Below are 14,811 nucleotides of genomic sequence, written 5' to 3' on the forward strand. Positions count from 1 at the left end.
TCAATTACTTTAAAAATTCATTTAATAAGAAATTGTCATAACAGCATCCCATCCTAATTATTGTTTTTTCACGCTTCACTGAATCTAATGTTGTTTGTATTGTTATTGTGTTTTTAGTTGTTTTTTAGTCGTTATATTTTTAATTATGTTAGCACAAATAAATAGAAATAGTTTACATGATAAACTTCTGCTTGTTCAGATTTTATTTCCACTCAGTTATTTGAGTCTGTGAATAAACATGTTATATAAGTTATAGAAGTTATTATAATGTGGTGATAATAAATGTGACCTCTGCAGATTAAACTCTTACAGAAAATTACTGATTGTTGTTTCTATATATATATACTATTCACAAAAAGTTAGGGATATTCAGCTTTTGGGTGAAATTTCACAACAAGCCTAAAATGCATTCAAACCTGTACAGGTGAACTTAATGTGATCTTCTCTAAGCTTTTAAATGCACATGTCCAACTGTTAAATGTTTCAATAAATTTTGCACAAGTTGCTGTTCTCTAACAAGGAGCTTAACGGCAAAAATCACGGCAGGTGTGTGATCCTTGAATTGACCAATAAATGTCCTGGTTCAATTAGAGCTGGTGTTTAAACAGTTGTCCTCATCATGCTGTTCACATTTTGACATCATGAGACCAAGACCACACCTAACAATGGAACAACAGTCCCTTGCCATTGCGATGCTTCAAACAGGACGTTCTCAGACAGAAGTGGCCACTGAGCTTGGAGTGTCACAGAGTGTCATCAGCAGGTTGCAACAGAGATATGGAGAGACTGGAAGAGTCACAGAAAGGCCTAGAAGTGGACGTCCTTTGGCCACATCCCGTGCTGATGACCGCTACATTGTGAACACTGCCCTGAGAAACCGGATGATGATGCCACTCAACTCCAGGCACGTTTAAGAGAGGTGAGAGGCACCCAAGTGTCACGTCAGACCATTCCAAACCGTTTCCATCAGCGTGGTCTGCGTGCTAGACGACCTGCACGGGTACCTGACCACACCACCAGGCACAGGCATCATCGTCTTGCATGGGCCAGGGAGCATTTACGCTGGACGAGGAACCAGTGGGCCTCAGTGCTGTTCTCTGATGAAAGTCGATTCACACTGAGCAGAAATGATGGCCGGCAACGATGTTGGAGACGTCAGGGAGAGCGCTATGCATCAGCCACTGTTGTCACCAGGCCAGCTTTTGGTGGTGGCGGTGTTACAGTGTGGGCAGGGGTGTCCACTTGGTACAGAACTGCCCTACACTTTGTGAATGGTGCAGTGACAAGCCCATACTACCTGAATAACATCATTAATCCAGTGATTGTGCCCCTACATGAACAGCACAGGCCTAATTTCATCTTCATGGACGACAATGCTCCTGCTCATCGAGGCCGCATCATCAGGGAACGGCTGTTGGAGACTGGTGGACCTCAAATGGAATGGCCTGCACTCTCTCCAGACCTGAATCCCATTGAAAACCTGTGGGATCAGCTGAGCCGTCGTGTAGAGGCTCGAGACCCTGCACCCCAGAACCTCAATGACCTGAGGGCTGCCCTTCAAGAAGAGTGGGATGCCATGCCTCAGCAGGCAATAAGTTGCCTTGTGAACAGCATGAGACGTCGTTGTCAAGCTGTAATTGATGCTCAAGGGCACATGACCAGATATTGAGACGTTCAAATTTTTTGTTGTGGTGTAACTACCATTGTTGTTACCTTTTGTGTTGAATGAATTTTTTGAGATGAGGAAATCAGTAGTGCATCCTTCTACTTAAATGTCTTACTTTTATGATATTATATCACTGTAGCATGAACATATTGCATTTTCCATAAATTTCACCTGAAAGCCAAATATCCCTAACTTTTTGTGAGTAGTGTGTGTCGTTTCTGACCAACGTGATTTAAGATTCGTAATGTTTCCTGAGTTATCTGGACTGTTTCCTTTTGGTGTTTCGACATAATCATACATTTTTGTCCAGCGCCTCTCAGGAGTCTGTTTGGAAATGACCCCTCCTCCATGTTGCAGCAACACGACGCCGCCGCAGCGCTGCAGCCATCCTGCTGAGAACAGCCTTCTTTCTGATGAATCCTGAAGGGATTTCATCACCATTCAGCAGCACATGAGAGCTGGTGTTTTTTTCTTGCTTCACAAAGCTTCATCCACCATTGCCATCTCCAAATTCCCCGACTTCCAGACAACATGCAGTCCAGTTTTCTGGCCTCAGCCCATCGACTGTTTTCCTCTGAAGTGCTTTCAAAACCCCTTTTTCTTCTTCTTCAGTCCTCATAGCCTTCCATCAGGAGGGTTGGAGGAATTCATCTTCCCTGTACATCACTGGAACGTGACATCCTGTTTATGAGTTACATGAGACGTACTGTAGAAGCCAATCTGCATGACGTGGATGTATTTGGAGCTGCAGAGCGCCATCGCATTCAGCCCAAGCGACAGCAGCTTTTACAGTACCCTGCAGGCTGCATCTGAGGGGAAACGCTGCCTTGACGCCCCCACACAATGCCTCCACTGTGCCGGACATGTCCCGTTCAGGTGCTTCCTGCTCGGAGTCTCACACACTCCCTGTAAATTCAGCAGCTTTTGATGCTTCGGTAAACAAACAGAAAGCTCATGTCTGGGGCTGCTAGCTGGGGCCGGGCCAGGATATGGGAGCAGCTGTTTCTTCTCTGCCTGTGGAGTGCAGAGTGAGTGTTGAAGCTTTCGACCCTCTACTCACCCTGACGGGGAATGGGAGGGGGCGCAGCAGAGGGAGGGGTGCTGCTTGCATGTTCAGCCCAAGGTGAAAAGGGTGCCATGGCCCTGCAAATGGAGACGAGGAGCTAACACTCTGCCAGCTGGGTTGGGGGTGGGACTGAGCGGTCTGGATGGGTGCAGTCTCCAGAGACAGAAGCCCTCTGTTCCTCCTCGTTCTCCTCTCCGGCCGTCGCTCTTTCTGTCTCTCTCTCTCTCCCTCACTCGTTCTCTCGGTTTCCAGCCTTCCCATCTGTATGTGATTTAAGCCTGGCTCAGGGGAGAGGCAAGCCCACTGGGGGAGAGGAGTCAGGGTAGGGAGGGGGAGAGAGAGGAAGTCCATACGAGTTTGTTTTACAGGAGTCCGCCTGGGCTGGGACGAGGGGCAGTGCTGTATCTGGAGTGGTGGAAAAGTGAAGCCAAAGGGCGAAAACAGAGCAAGAGGAGCTGATCAGAGGACGCTGACGGAGAGGGGTGATCACCGGGCAAACACCAACATGGCTGCTGCATTTCTGCCCTGCCTCAGCCTTCTCTGCATCCTCTCGGGATCTGGACAGCCGACTGCTGCCGCCAGGCTCGGAGGGCAGCAGCAGACTCTGCTGAAAGTAAGACTCCTTTGCTTTTAGTCTCTTTTCCTGCTTGAAGCTGACGCTGGTGTTCAGGATGAGGCTGCTTGGTATGCAGAGAGCTGTCTGGGTGTGTGTTTGTGTTGTGGTACCCCGAGGCCGAAGCTCAGATAGACTGTCTGCACTGCTGTCATGTCCTCACTGCTCCTCCCTGACAGCTCCCCAACGGAAAGCAGAAACAAAGGCCACATTTCCAGTCAAAGAAAACTGTTGGGAAACTTCTACATTTAACATGTAAACTTTGTGAGTCAGAAGGAGTTCCAGTTTGTTGTTCTTGCTGGGAATTTGGGAATTCTGGTGACCACCATGGAGCTGCTTCCCAGTCCAACAGTTAGACTGCTGTTTGATCAGAAATATCAGCTCGCATCAGGCTGGTTTTTCTTTCCTTTCAGCACCGTTAAAGTTGGTTTAAACCATTCAAGGCGCCTCCGTTTCAGTCATTATAGAGTCAAACCAACAGAGTCTGGACTGAGGAACGTCTGGGACCAGTAGGGTTCTGGTCCAGACCTCTGATCTGGTGTGTTGGTCATCATTGCATCAGATGGTTTCATATTTATTGTCACAGATATGTTCAATTCATTTCAGGTTGAAGATGCACAGTTGTGATCAGAAGTTTAATCATTTATTTAAACCATGTTTTTATGACAGGATGTAAAGTCTATGCGACATAAAAACTGCAACCATTTGCTTCAAACAAGAATTCGGTGCAAAAGTTTGAAATTATGTAGGATTTCATCTGACAAAGAGAGTCAAAGTTAGACATTTACCTAATTCTGCTTTAAAGTGGTGCTGAAGATTCAGACCAAGTCTGTTAACGTTTCGCTGGAGACTGACTGCAGCTGGTTGGATCTCTGCCATCATATGAAGGACCCGGCCGATCACAGGAAAGGCCAAGGAACTTTAACTGGACTTGTTCTTATTCACCGCTTTTTCCAGTTAAGTTGACCACTGAAAGCATAATGCAGGGTTCACTATCCTGCCCAAGGACACTTAGGCACATAGCCAGGGCGAGTCTGGAATCAATCCACCCACCTTCCGGTTGGAAGACAACTGCTGCTCCACCCGAGCTGCAACCGAATCGTAGATTCACACAAGTTAGGAAAGTCCTTCAAAAACAACTACAGGCCCCAAGATCATCAGTGCAAACGCTTGTGCAAGTTTTCCACTTTGTCGAGGTCTGGAAGACCATTTCCCTTCTGTTCAGGAACAGCTAGAGCTCAAACCTGCCATGAACTGGAATCTTCTGGAACATCTGTGAAGCCAGTTTTACATGGATACCTTCAGGCCAGGATGAAGCTTACAGCTGCCCACATGGACCAGCCACATGACACCTGCAGAGGATTTTATCCTCACATGAGGCTCCAAAAACTGTCGGACATGGTGGTGGTAGCATCATGCTCTGGGAATAATGGAAGCATGTCTTCAAAGCCTTCAGATTCACCTCGGATCTGCAGGTAGATGACTGAAACTTGGAGAAAGTTTGGTGTTTGAACATGGTGATGAACCCAAAGCTGGATGAAACGTAGCGACATGAAGCTTCAGCCATATGGAAAAGTTCTGGTTCTGCAAAATGTCTGGACCAGGAAACCAACCAACATGAACTGTAGAAGAAGAGACGTAAACATCCAGCTGGATTTAGGCTCCTTGATGGATTGAAGCACCTGGTGGAGGTAAAACACAAGAAAAGGCCTCTAAGATGGGAGGTCAGCGTGTGGAGGGTTTAACATCTGTGGAAAAGATAAAATCCATGTTGGTTCTGAGATAAACCGGCAGCCCGCCCAGATGCATCCTGCTTCTCACCTGCTAAGTACTGGGAATGACTCCAGCTTGCCTGGAACCCTGAACTGGAATAGGTGGCATCCAGAACGGGAGTTCAAACTTATGCTACATGTTCTTACTTTAACGGCGTTGTGGGGAATCGTGTTCCCCATCCTGCAAGCGTTCCCTGCTTGGCAGGGAAGCTGGAAAAACTGAGGTTACGTTCAGACTGCAGTCACTCAAATACGACTTTTTTAAATGTGACCCAAGTGGTCCAAAGTCCGATCCGTGTCTGATCTTCTGCCACGTGAGTTCAGTCTTAATGCAGCGGACGTCCTCCTGGAGATCGTCATTATCAGGACATGATGCGCAGCTCTGCTAAAGTCGTGGACTTCAGAGCAAACTGAAGATCTGGCGGCGCCACAAAGGTTAGCCAAGGTGCAACTCGTCCCCGATGCTAACCAGTACAACTCCTCACGATCTCCTGAGCAACGTAACGCACCTTAAAAGTCCAGAGGCGATGTGCTGACAGATGTGTGGAAGGTATTTCTGATCCCACCATTCCTGGCTCCGACGCCGCGTCCACACACTCCTCCATACTGATGCTGCAGCCGTTGCTCCGCAAAATGAAAGCTTTCTGTCCTCTTTAGCCTTTTTACAAATCTGCCGCCACACACAGAAGCCTGTAAATGACGGTACCAGTTACCTCCATGTCTGTTCCTGTAAACACACTGTCCTGTGTGTGATGTCATTAATGTTACGCTGAGCATGCGAATCGCCTCAGCAGTCTGAGCTGTTCACACCTTAACCCTAACCCCTACCCCAAACCCTAACCCGAACCCCTAACCCTAACCTGAACCCCTAACCCTAACCTGAACCCCTAACCCAAACCCTACCCCTAACCCCTACCCCTAACCCGAACCCCTAACCCTAACCTGAACCCCTAACCCAAACCCTAACCCGCAGACAGGCTACATTTACATATGTGATACGAACAGACAAGCAACATTGGATTTGAGCAGAAAATCAGAGTTGAACATTAAAACCTGCAGTGTGAACGTAGACGTAGAGGACTGCGGCCCTCGGGGAACACGGTTCCCCACCACAGACGTCAACGAAGCTGAATGTTGCAAAGACTTTACATCCCGGGTGACAAAGGATTAAAAGCCCAAAGTTAATGTGACATTGACGCCCGCGGCGAGCGTCTGGAAACATCTGACCAGGACTTCATGACGGAACGAAAAGTCTGGCAGCTTGCTCCGGATCTGTTCTGAGAGATTAGCTGTGAAGACGAGTTTCAGGTCAGAAATACTAAAAAGAAAACATTATTCAGTTCTTCTGTTCTCTGCTTGTTTTTCTTTCCTTGTTTTGCTGACCTGAGGTTTCCTGAGACGGCTCCTGGTCCCAGCACCCAGGGCGGAAGCCAGATGAGGCTCTCATGACCTGACATCTGTCCTTTCCAGAGTATGTTCAGTGCAGTTAGCACGATTAAATTAAACCCATCCTGAATTACTCTTCAAAGTTATTAAAAAGGCAACAGTGGGCTTAATGTGGGAACGAAGATGGAAATCAGATTCACATTCCAGCTTCAGTTAAACCACATAATCCTCATTCCTTATAAACACACCCAGAACATGCTGTAAACACTGAAAACAGTTTTCTACTGATTCATCTGAACGATACAGAGCTGGCATGACTGCTGGGTTTGAGGTCACATGACCTGCGAGGGCGTTAATGTTGGATCTGTGGAGTCAAATCCTGCTCTTTGTTTGGCTCATTTAGAAAACCCGAAGTGAAAACAGAGGAATGATACGTGAAGCAGAAAGAGAAGAGAAATGAGGCTTGATGTGAAAATGTGGAGGATGAACAACATGTTGAATGTCAGCTTTGTTCCGTCTAAAGTGGGAGGAGCGTCGGAATAGTTCACGTTCCGTCTGTCTGCAGCTGGCTGCAGATGTCATGTGTCCAACTCCATTTCAGAGCCTCAGCAGGGTTGCACATCAATAAAGGAATTTATTTAACACAGATCAGCAGTGACCACAAGTCTTTTCTCATCTGCACATCATTCTCTCATGTCTAAAACACACACACACTGTTTCCATGTTTCCACACGTCTTCCTGCTACTATCTACCTGCTATCCTCACTGCAGCACCTCCACCTCAGCTGCATCCCAAACGTCTTCTTGGCTTTATTCCAGCCATAGAGGATCATTATTTTCCTGATTGGACGTTACCGTCAGTTTAAGCTCTCTGATTGGTGGAAAGTCTGACAGGAAGTGTCTTCATCATCATGTCCAGGTGAAAATAGAGGTCTCTTAGCAACATGGTAGTGATGGTGATGAAGATGTGATAAATAATGATGTTATCATGGATCACTGTTGATTTAGTCTCTGAATAAACACTACATGTTGTGTCTGGATTGTAAACCTCTGGATGGGGCAGAAACTTCTGTAGATCACCTAAACAGTCAGATATCCACTGTAATCTCAAATAAATCCACAAAGTTACACACTGCTGTTCCTGGGACATTAGCTGCTTTTAAATTTTGCAAAATAAAAGTTATATTTGTATGTTTTGACCTTAGACTTTATATAAAAACATGGATGTAGCCTCCATTACGTCACCCGTAGGTTTCTGAAGAGCTGAATTGAAGCTCGGTGGGCGGTTCCTACCATCGCCATCTTGGCAGGGGCATGTGTGTCGTCTCACCAGGAAAATACAAATATGGGCAAAGAGGTGGAGCTGAGAGGGGGGCTGTGAGCGTCATGGTGGATTGACATTCAACGAACTCCGAACTGCCTGTAGCTAAGAGCTAACCGAGCTAACCCGGAGATAACAGGAGCTAACCAGCTAACGGAGGTAAGCGGGCTAAAGCTACGTCACGTCGTTAACCCGCTAAAAACCGCGGTTGTTCTACGTTCTTCTTACTTGAAGCGGGAGATCGGGTACCTGTCAATCAAAAAGACACGCCCCTAAATATGTTGAACTTCGAGATTAAATTACTTTTAAACGGGCGCGTTAGAAAAAAATTCACTCCCCCCACAGTTGTCATGAAGGTAAACCTGACCTATTAAACCTAAAATGGATTTTCTGCATAGGCTTCACTTTCAACTGCCGGAGGCTCTGTCCATCTTTCATATACAGTCTATGATTTTGACAAACAAAATGTGTTTTGCACATTAGCCTCAAGTCTTGTAAAGTCTCATTCATCTTGCGAGATTTTACAAGAATTGCAGCCTACAGTCGGTAGCCACGTAGCGTTATTTAGGGGTTTTTGACTTGCTGCGGAGAATTTGCGCTGATTTCTTGAAGCTTTTCTCCCTCATTTTCTTTTCTAAAACTCTGAAATTTGCCATCTAAAAAACCACCTCATGAGAGCATAAATGTTTTTAGCAATATTTGAGACTTTTTCTCAACGTGTGTTTCCATTTGCATTTCTTATAGCGATATTTCTTTTTGTGCAACTCTATGTGTAATGGAAACGCACCTATTTACAGTGGTAGTAGTGATGGCGCTTTGAAACGCAGGAGATCTGGTGGAGTTTTTGGGATTATTCAGAGAATTTGGATTAAAAATTAAGACCATGTCTGTACAAACGCAAGTTGAGGTGTGTCCACCCAAGATTTTTATCAACTGGACATGTAGTTCACATGAAACTGGTGTTTTGTGAGCCTGAAAACCCAAACTTGTTAAACCAGATTCCAGATAAATAGATGGAGGTCACCAGAATCCTGGAGGAAACTAAGGTGGGAACCATGAAGCCAGTTTGTTGTTCAGTTTCAGGAACATATGAGGTTCGGGTTATAAACTGTTAAAGTCAATGTTTTCCATTATGTTTGGGTTGCAGGGTGGTCTAATGGTTCCCAGTACCACACATCAAAGGAAAAGTGGGAAGCAAAACTCTGTTGTTAATTGAAAAAGTAGAGTCTGTAAGGATGGGAGGGGGGCATAATAGTTGTGTATATGTGGATTTCTCTCCAGGGAAAGACCCTCTCTGTGTTGGACTGGTGACCTGTGCAGGTGTGCCTGCCTCTCACCTGCTAACTACTGGAACAGACTAACCAGTACAGGAAATAAATGGATGAAAAAAGATAGGACTAAAAAGCTGAGGACCGCCAGGACCACAGTGTTGGGAAAATAAACTCCCCCTGATCAGGATCCTGAAAACTTTCATTTTTTACAATCCAGCAGACTAAATGTCCTTTTCTTGGATCCATTTCCATTTTACGTTATGTTGGTAGTTAGGTCAGTTCGTCCACTAGTGGGCAGTGTTGAGTTCCTTGTTCTCTTAAGCATTTTATAACCGTCCAGAAACACCAAAAGAAGTAAAAGAATTAAAACCACACAGATTTATACTGTTCTCATCTTTGGTTTTTGGTTTTTTCTTGGGGGATTTTTAGTTTGTGATTCCTGCATCGTCTGTTTCCAGCCCTTCTCTTCTTCTCTGGTTTGTCTTTTCAGTTATACAGCTCAACACTTCCCTGTGATTTCCGGTGATATTTCTCTGTTTTCTGCTTCAAGTGATAGAATGCCACTAGAGATTTTCTTTAGGGGAGGTCACAGGGTGTCCCAAGAAAACAGCAGGTGGCCAAGGGTCATTGGGTCAACAATACAGAACTGCAACACTGGATTGTAGGGGGGTATGAAATCCAGCTATGGGGTCTGGGGGCCATGCTTCCCTGGGAGAAATATCTGAACATTGTAGATTAAAATGCATTAATCTGGTGCACTCTGAGAGTAGCTAGCACTTCACTCTACAAGACCCAAAACTGATATTTAACTTTACAGGCCTTAAATTAGACAGTTGGATTTATACTGAAGCTTCCTAGATTCCAAAAATAATTAAAATGTTGTGGATATTTGGAAACGTGCCTCCAAAAGAGATATATTTCTAGAAAATATGTTTGAAGGGACATTTTGGGCAGGACTTGTTCCTCTTAGTGTACATAACAACTACAGCCTACATCTAGTCAGACAAGCGTAGCCAACATCACCTCACACTATTCTCTCCAGTGAAATGAAGATTTATTCATAATTTGCTTTTATTTATATCCTCATCTGTTGTCAAATGTTTCTCTTGCTTTCCGAATGTCCACACTGTCCCCTACATTTTGTAGTACTGACACCATTTTCTAGGAGTGTCTGAATGTCCAGAGAGAAAACAGTATTGCACTCAAAATTACCCACAGTGCTAACCACTTTGCACGGTGGCAAAGTGGTTAGCACTGTGGCCTCACAGCAAGAAACTTGCTGGTTCAATCCTTGGCTGGGGCAAGGTTTGGACAGTGGCCTTTCTGTGTGGAGTTTGCATGTTCTCCCATGTATGTGTGGGTTCTCTCTGGGTACTCTGGCTTCCTCCCACTGTCCAAAGACATGCATGTTAGGTTAATTGGTTACTATAAATTGCCTGTAGGAGTGAGTGGTTGGCCCTGCAATGGACTGGCGAGCTGTCCAGGGTGTACCCTGCCTTTCGCCCAAACACGGCTTGGATAGGCTCCAGCTTCCCCACGACCCTTAATTGGATAGAGCGGTTTAGAAAATAAATGAATGAATAAAGACAATTAATTTTATATCCGTATTTGTTGAACAGATGTAAGGAAATACAGATTTGGATTGGGTTTGTGGTTGCCGTGGTGACAGTCAGTAGTCACATGACCTGCTACGAGGAGAAATATCCAGCTTTGTGTCCAAATCGCCAACAGAATGAGTTCAGTATGTGGTGCAGCTCTGTGTAGTAAATGAGCGATTAGTTTGGACATTCGGACACAGCTTCACTCACTCAAAGGACCTTTTCGTTGGACCCAACCTGTGAGGCGTCCTCCGTGGGCCTGATTAAAATACATCATTATTTATTTTACTCATCTTTTGAATGATTTTTACATTCCAATATACACAAAGCATAATCTGTCTTAATGGTCTATAAATGTTGGTGTAAATGAAAAGTCCAGTTTTTACAGGGGTGGTCATCGTGGTGGCCAGTGTTTTGTTCAGGGTGGAACTGGCCGCCACTTGGGAGCATCCCTGGCCACTGACGGGTGTTATGTGCCTTAAGAATGAACCAAAACTGTCTGCGTAGTCGTCTTCTGCGTCGAGCTTGTTAAACATTATCACATACCTTTTTTTTACATTTGAGCAGACACACACTTCTCGTCTGGACACTACGAGCCCGCTTCTCATTGGCTCATTGGCTGAGCGTCCCACAACGAAGCCTTCGGGCTGGTGGGTAGCACATTCACTACCTCTGTGTAAAGAAAATAAAGCAGACAAAGAACAGGACTCTGAGGAACACCATAACACACTTGGGTGTGAGTTTACAGGACTCCTAAACCAGTCCAAACCAGAAACCAGTCATCAGATTTGGGTTTGTAAGGCAGATTTAATGGAAGCAGCAGGAATGCTGGTGATTCCAGCAGTTCTGTTTGGACTGTTTGTGAACTCCAGAACCTTCCTCAGGTTTCTGCTCGTGGAGTTTATAGTGAGATTTACATTTTTCTCTTTTCCTGCATCCTGTTTGTGTCTCTCTCTCTCTTCTGTCTTTGGGTTCCTGCTCCTTCGTTTTGACTAAAACATCAGAAAGTTTCCACTACATTCACCAGCAGATCCAAACTGTCTCCTTGTTTTTATGGATTATAGAGGTTTTATTTGCAGCTCTGTGTCTTCCATCGCTGGGAAACCTGCTGACTGAACTTCTCCATAATTAACCCCATCATGCTGCACATTCTTCTCAGCTCAAACAGCAGAAAGTTGCTCGTTTCGTGCCTGTGACTGGAGTTGTTTTGTGCTTTTCCACCAACTCTTCAGCAGGTTTGTGGCATTCCTCCACCATTTGCTGGGGTCTGTACTCCCCTGTGTACACACACTGCAGCTGTTTGACTCATCACACACCCGTCACACGGATTAAAGCTCTGCAAACTCCTGCAGCTGGCTTCGCAAATGGTGGACGGCAGCTTTCCTATAAACTACTGGTTTACTACTTCTAACAGTTTGGGTCACTTGCAGGGATTTCATTCACTGAGCATCAAAACTATGAGGATTTCATCTTCCAGGATGTTTACATGGAAAGTTGAGTGGCTGCTGTGGGTCAGATCCACAGGAAACCGGTCAGCAGGAAGAATCTGGACTTGCTCTCACATCAGCTGCTTACAGCCACGTCTTTGTCTCACAGCTCAACTGTGAATAAATGCAAGTATGATTCACAAGCATGCATGGCTGAATGTGTGAGGAATGTTCCATCCTCTGTTGCTATGAATGCATCCAGATCTGCGCGGCGGACTGAGGTCAAACTCCAACAGAATGCTGCTAACAAAGCTTTACTGTACACCTCCGTCAGCGCTGCTGCTCCACGACACGTTGAAGGGATGAGTCTCAGAGGAAGACCCAGAGCTGAGCATCATCTCAGAGCCTGGTGAACGTTCGCTAGACTGGACGCATGCTTGACATGAGACCGGATGCAGTTCAGACTGGAAGCTTGGAGACAAACTTTACAGATATTTATATCTTTATCCAATTCAGGGGAAAGACCGGCGCAGAGTCCACATTATGTTGGACGTTGCGCCAATCCGCCTGTCAATCTCACCCTCCATCCATCCCCCATTCATAAACAAGACTCCGACATACAGGGACTCCTCCAATTGGGGCCTCGTCGTCTCGTTGGAGCACCATGGTCTCAGACTCAGAGATGCTGAATTTCATCCCGACGGTTTCACACAAATCTGTCCAGCAAGAGCTGGAGATCACAACCAGATAACAGATCTACATCACCTACACAAAGCAGAGACCCAGTCCTGAGTCCACCAAACTGGAGTCTGACATCCCCTCAACGCCTCGGCTGATCCAAGAAATCCTCTCCATAGAAGTTATGAAGAGAATCGGTGAGAAAGGGCAGCCTTGGCGTCCAACCCTCACTGGAAACGAATCCGACTTACTGCCGGCGATGTGGACCAAGCTCTGTCGTACCCGGACCGGACAGCTCGAACAAGGCGGTCCGCGACCCCACACTCCTTCTGGACTGGACCTTCTGGTGGAACCATACGTTTTACAGTTCTGAGTAAATATTCATGTTTAGAAAATGGAAATGTGATGTGAACGATTCTGATCATGTGAGTTATTGGTGGTTGTTGCAGGTTTCTGCTGGCTGCAGATGCAGCAGCGTCAGGTGGAAACGGATCAGACCGTTACTGATCCGGACAGCAGGACGGGTCTTCTGCAGATCCACATCCGTGTCCACACCGGTCCGTCACAACAACAGCTTCTGTTTCGGTTCCTGCATCCCGTTCTGCTCATGCTGTGAGAACGGTGTTTCTGATGGATGATTTAGGGAGGGGGTGTTGATGTTTCCCTGCTTCTGACAGGCTGTTGTTGTCGTTGGAAACCGTGAGAAGCTTCAGGACCTGGAGGATCGATCTGATCGCCCCAGATTTAGGATGAAATCAGCCTTAAATATGACTTTAAATTATAAATAATGCTTTTAAACTTCGGTAGGAAGGTCTTAAAACCACTTTAAAGGACAGTTTACTGGTGAATCCAGACATTCGTGACATGAACAGAAGGATATCTGTGATGAAGCCTAAGTCTGGATGAAACAAGGTGCAGAGTTCAGTCTCCAGCTTTCTGCTTCCAGTTCAGTGTGAAATGGTTTCTTATTGATCTCTGGAAAAGCAAAGATGCTGATGAAACTTGTGAGTTCCACCCCCGTCTCAGCGGCTATGTAGATCTACTGAAACGGTCCAGATGTGGCTGCAGATGTCAGAAGCTGGATTCACATCCGGTGTTTTCCCGTTCCAGCTGTGCGGGAAGGGATTTTTCCTGAGTGAGCGGGAGCAGTGTCTGCCATGCAACTGCAGGGGCCATGCGGAGCACTGCCAGGACATCACCGGCGTTTGTATCGTAAGTTTTATCTCTGATTTCCACCTCACCTTCCACGTGTCTGCTGTGATGTACTGAGATGCCCCCCCTCCCCACCAGAACTGCAGGGACCACAGTACTGGGGATTTCTGTGAAATGTGTGAGGAAGGCTACGTTGTGACCTCCAGTCTGGACGGACGTCACACCTGCCAACCCTGCGCCTGCCCCCTCCCCACCCCCTCCAATAAGTAAGTTCATGTTCATGCGGTAAATGAAGGCTGGGAGGTGGTGTGTGATCTCTGAAGTACCCCCCCCCCCCCCTCACCCCCTGCAGCTTCGCCGTGCACTGTGACAGAGGAGGAGTTGCTCCACGTTGTAAATGCAGAGAAGGCTACGCTGGACATCGCTGTGAGAGGTCCGTGTCGCTCAGACCAACCAAATGATACCACATCCATGTCGTCCAGCAAATCCTGTCACTTACCTGCAGTCTCCCTCACCCAGGTGTGCTCCAGGTTACTACGGCAACCCCATGGCGCTCGGTAACTCCTGTAAGAGGTGCGACTGCAGCGGCAACACCGACCCCAACCTGATCTTCAACGAGTGCCACAACGTGACGGGCCACTGCCAGCACTGCTGGGGAAACACGGCTGGGGCCAGCTGCGAGAGGTGCGCCCCCGGTTTCTATGGCGACGCCATCGGCGCCAAGAACTGCAGAGGTAGGGGGCAGGAAGTCCTACGTTTCTCATCTTACTGGTCTTTTTGTCAAGACTTCTGTTTGTGTTCATGAAGATCCTGAAAATACGTAATTTAATTTAATTTAATTTAATTTAATTTAGTATTTAA

The 14,811-nt window shown here is 46.3% G+C and overlaps 1 protein-coding gene across 1 annotated transcript in view; it reads left to right on the forward strand.

Moving 5' to 3' along the window:
- The first annotated feature begins 3,043 nt into the window (after positions 1-3,043).
- The window catches only part of lama4 (laminin, alpha 4), a 50,355-nt gene continuing 38,587 nt past the window's right edge, over positions 3,044-14,811 (forward strand). Inside the window, exons 1-5 of the mRNA XM_079255000.1 lie at positions 3,044-3,345; positions 13,909-14,010; positions 14,089-14,216; positions 14,303-14,383; positions 14,470-14,684. Of these exons, the coding sequence (XP_079111126.1) occupies positions 3,238-3,345; positions 13,909-14,010; positions 14,089-14,216; positions 14,303-14,383; positions 14,470-14,684 (634 nt within the window). The 5' untranslated portion in view covers positions 3,044-3,237. The remainder of the gene's footprint in view (positions 3,346-13,908; positions 14,011-14,088; positions 14,217-14,302; positions 14,384-14,469; positions 14,685-14,811) is intronic.

Source organism: Telmatherina bonti (assembly GCF_933228915.1).
Source record: "Telmatherina bonti genome assembly, chromosome: 16".
Lineage (NCBI taxonomy): Eukaryota > Metazoa > Chordata > Actinopteri > Atheriniformes > Telmatherinidae > Telmatherina > Telmatherina bonti.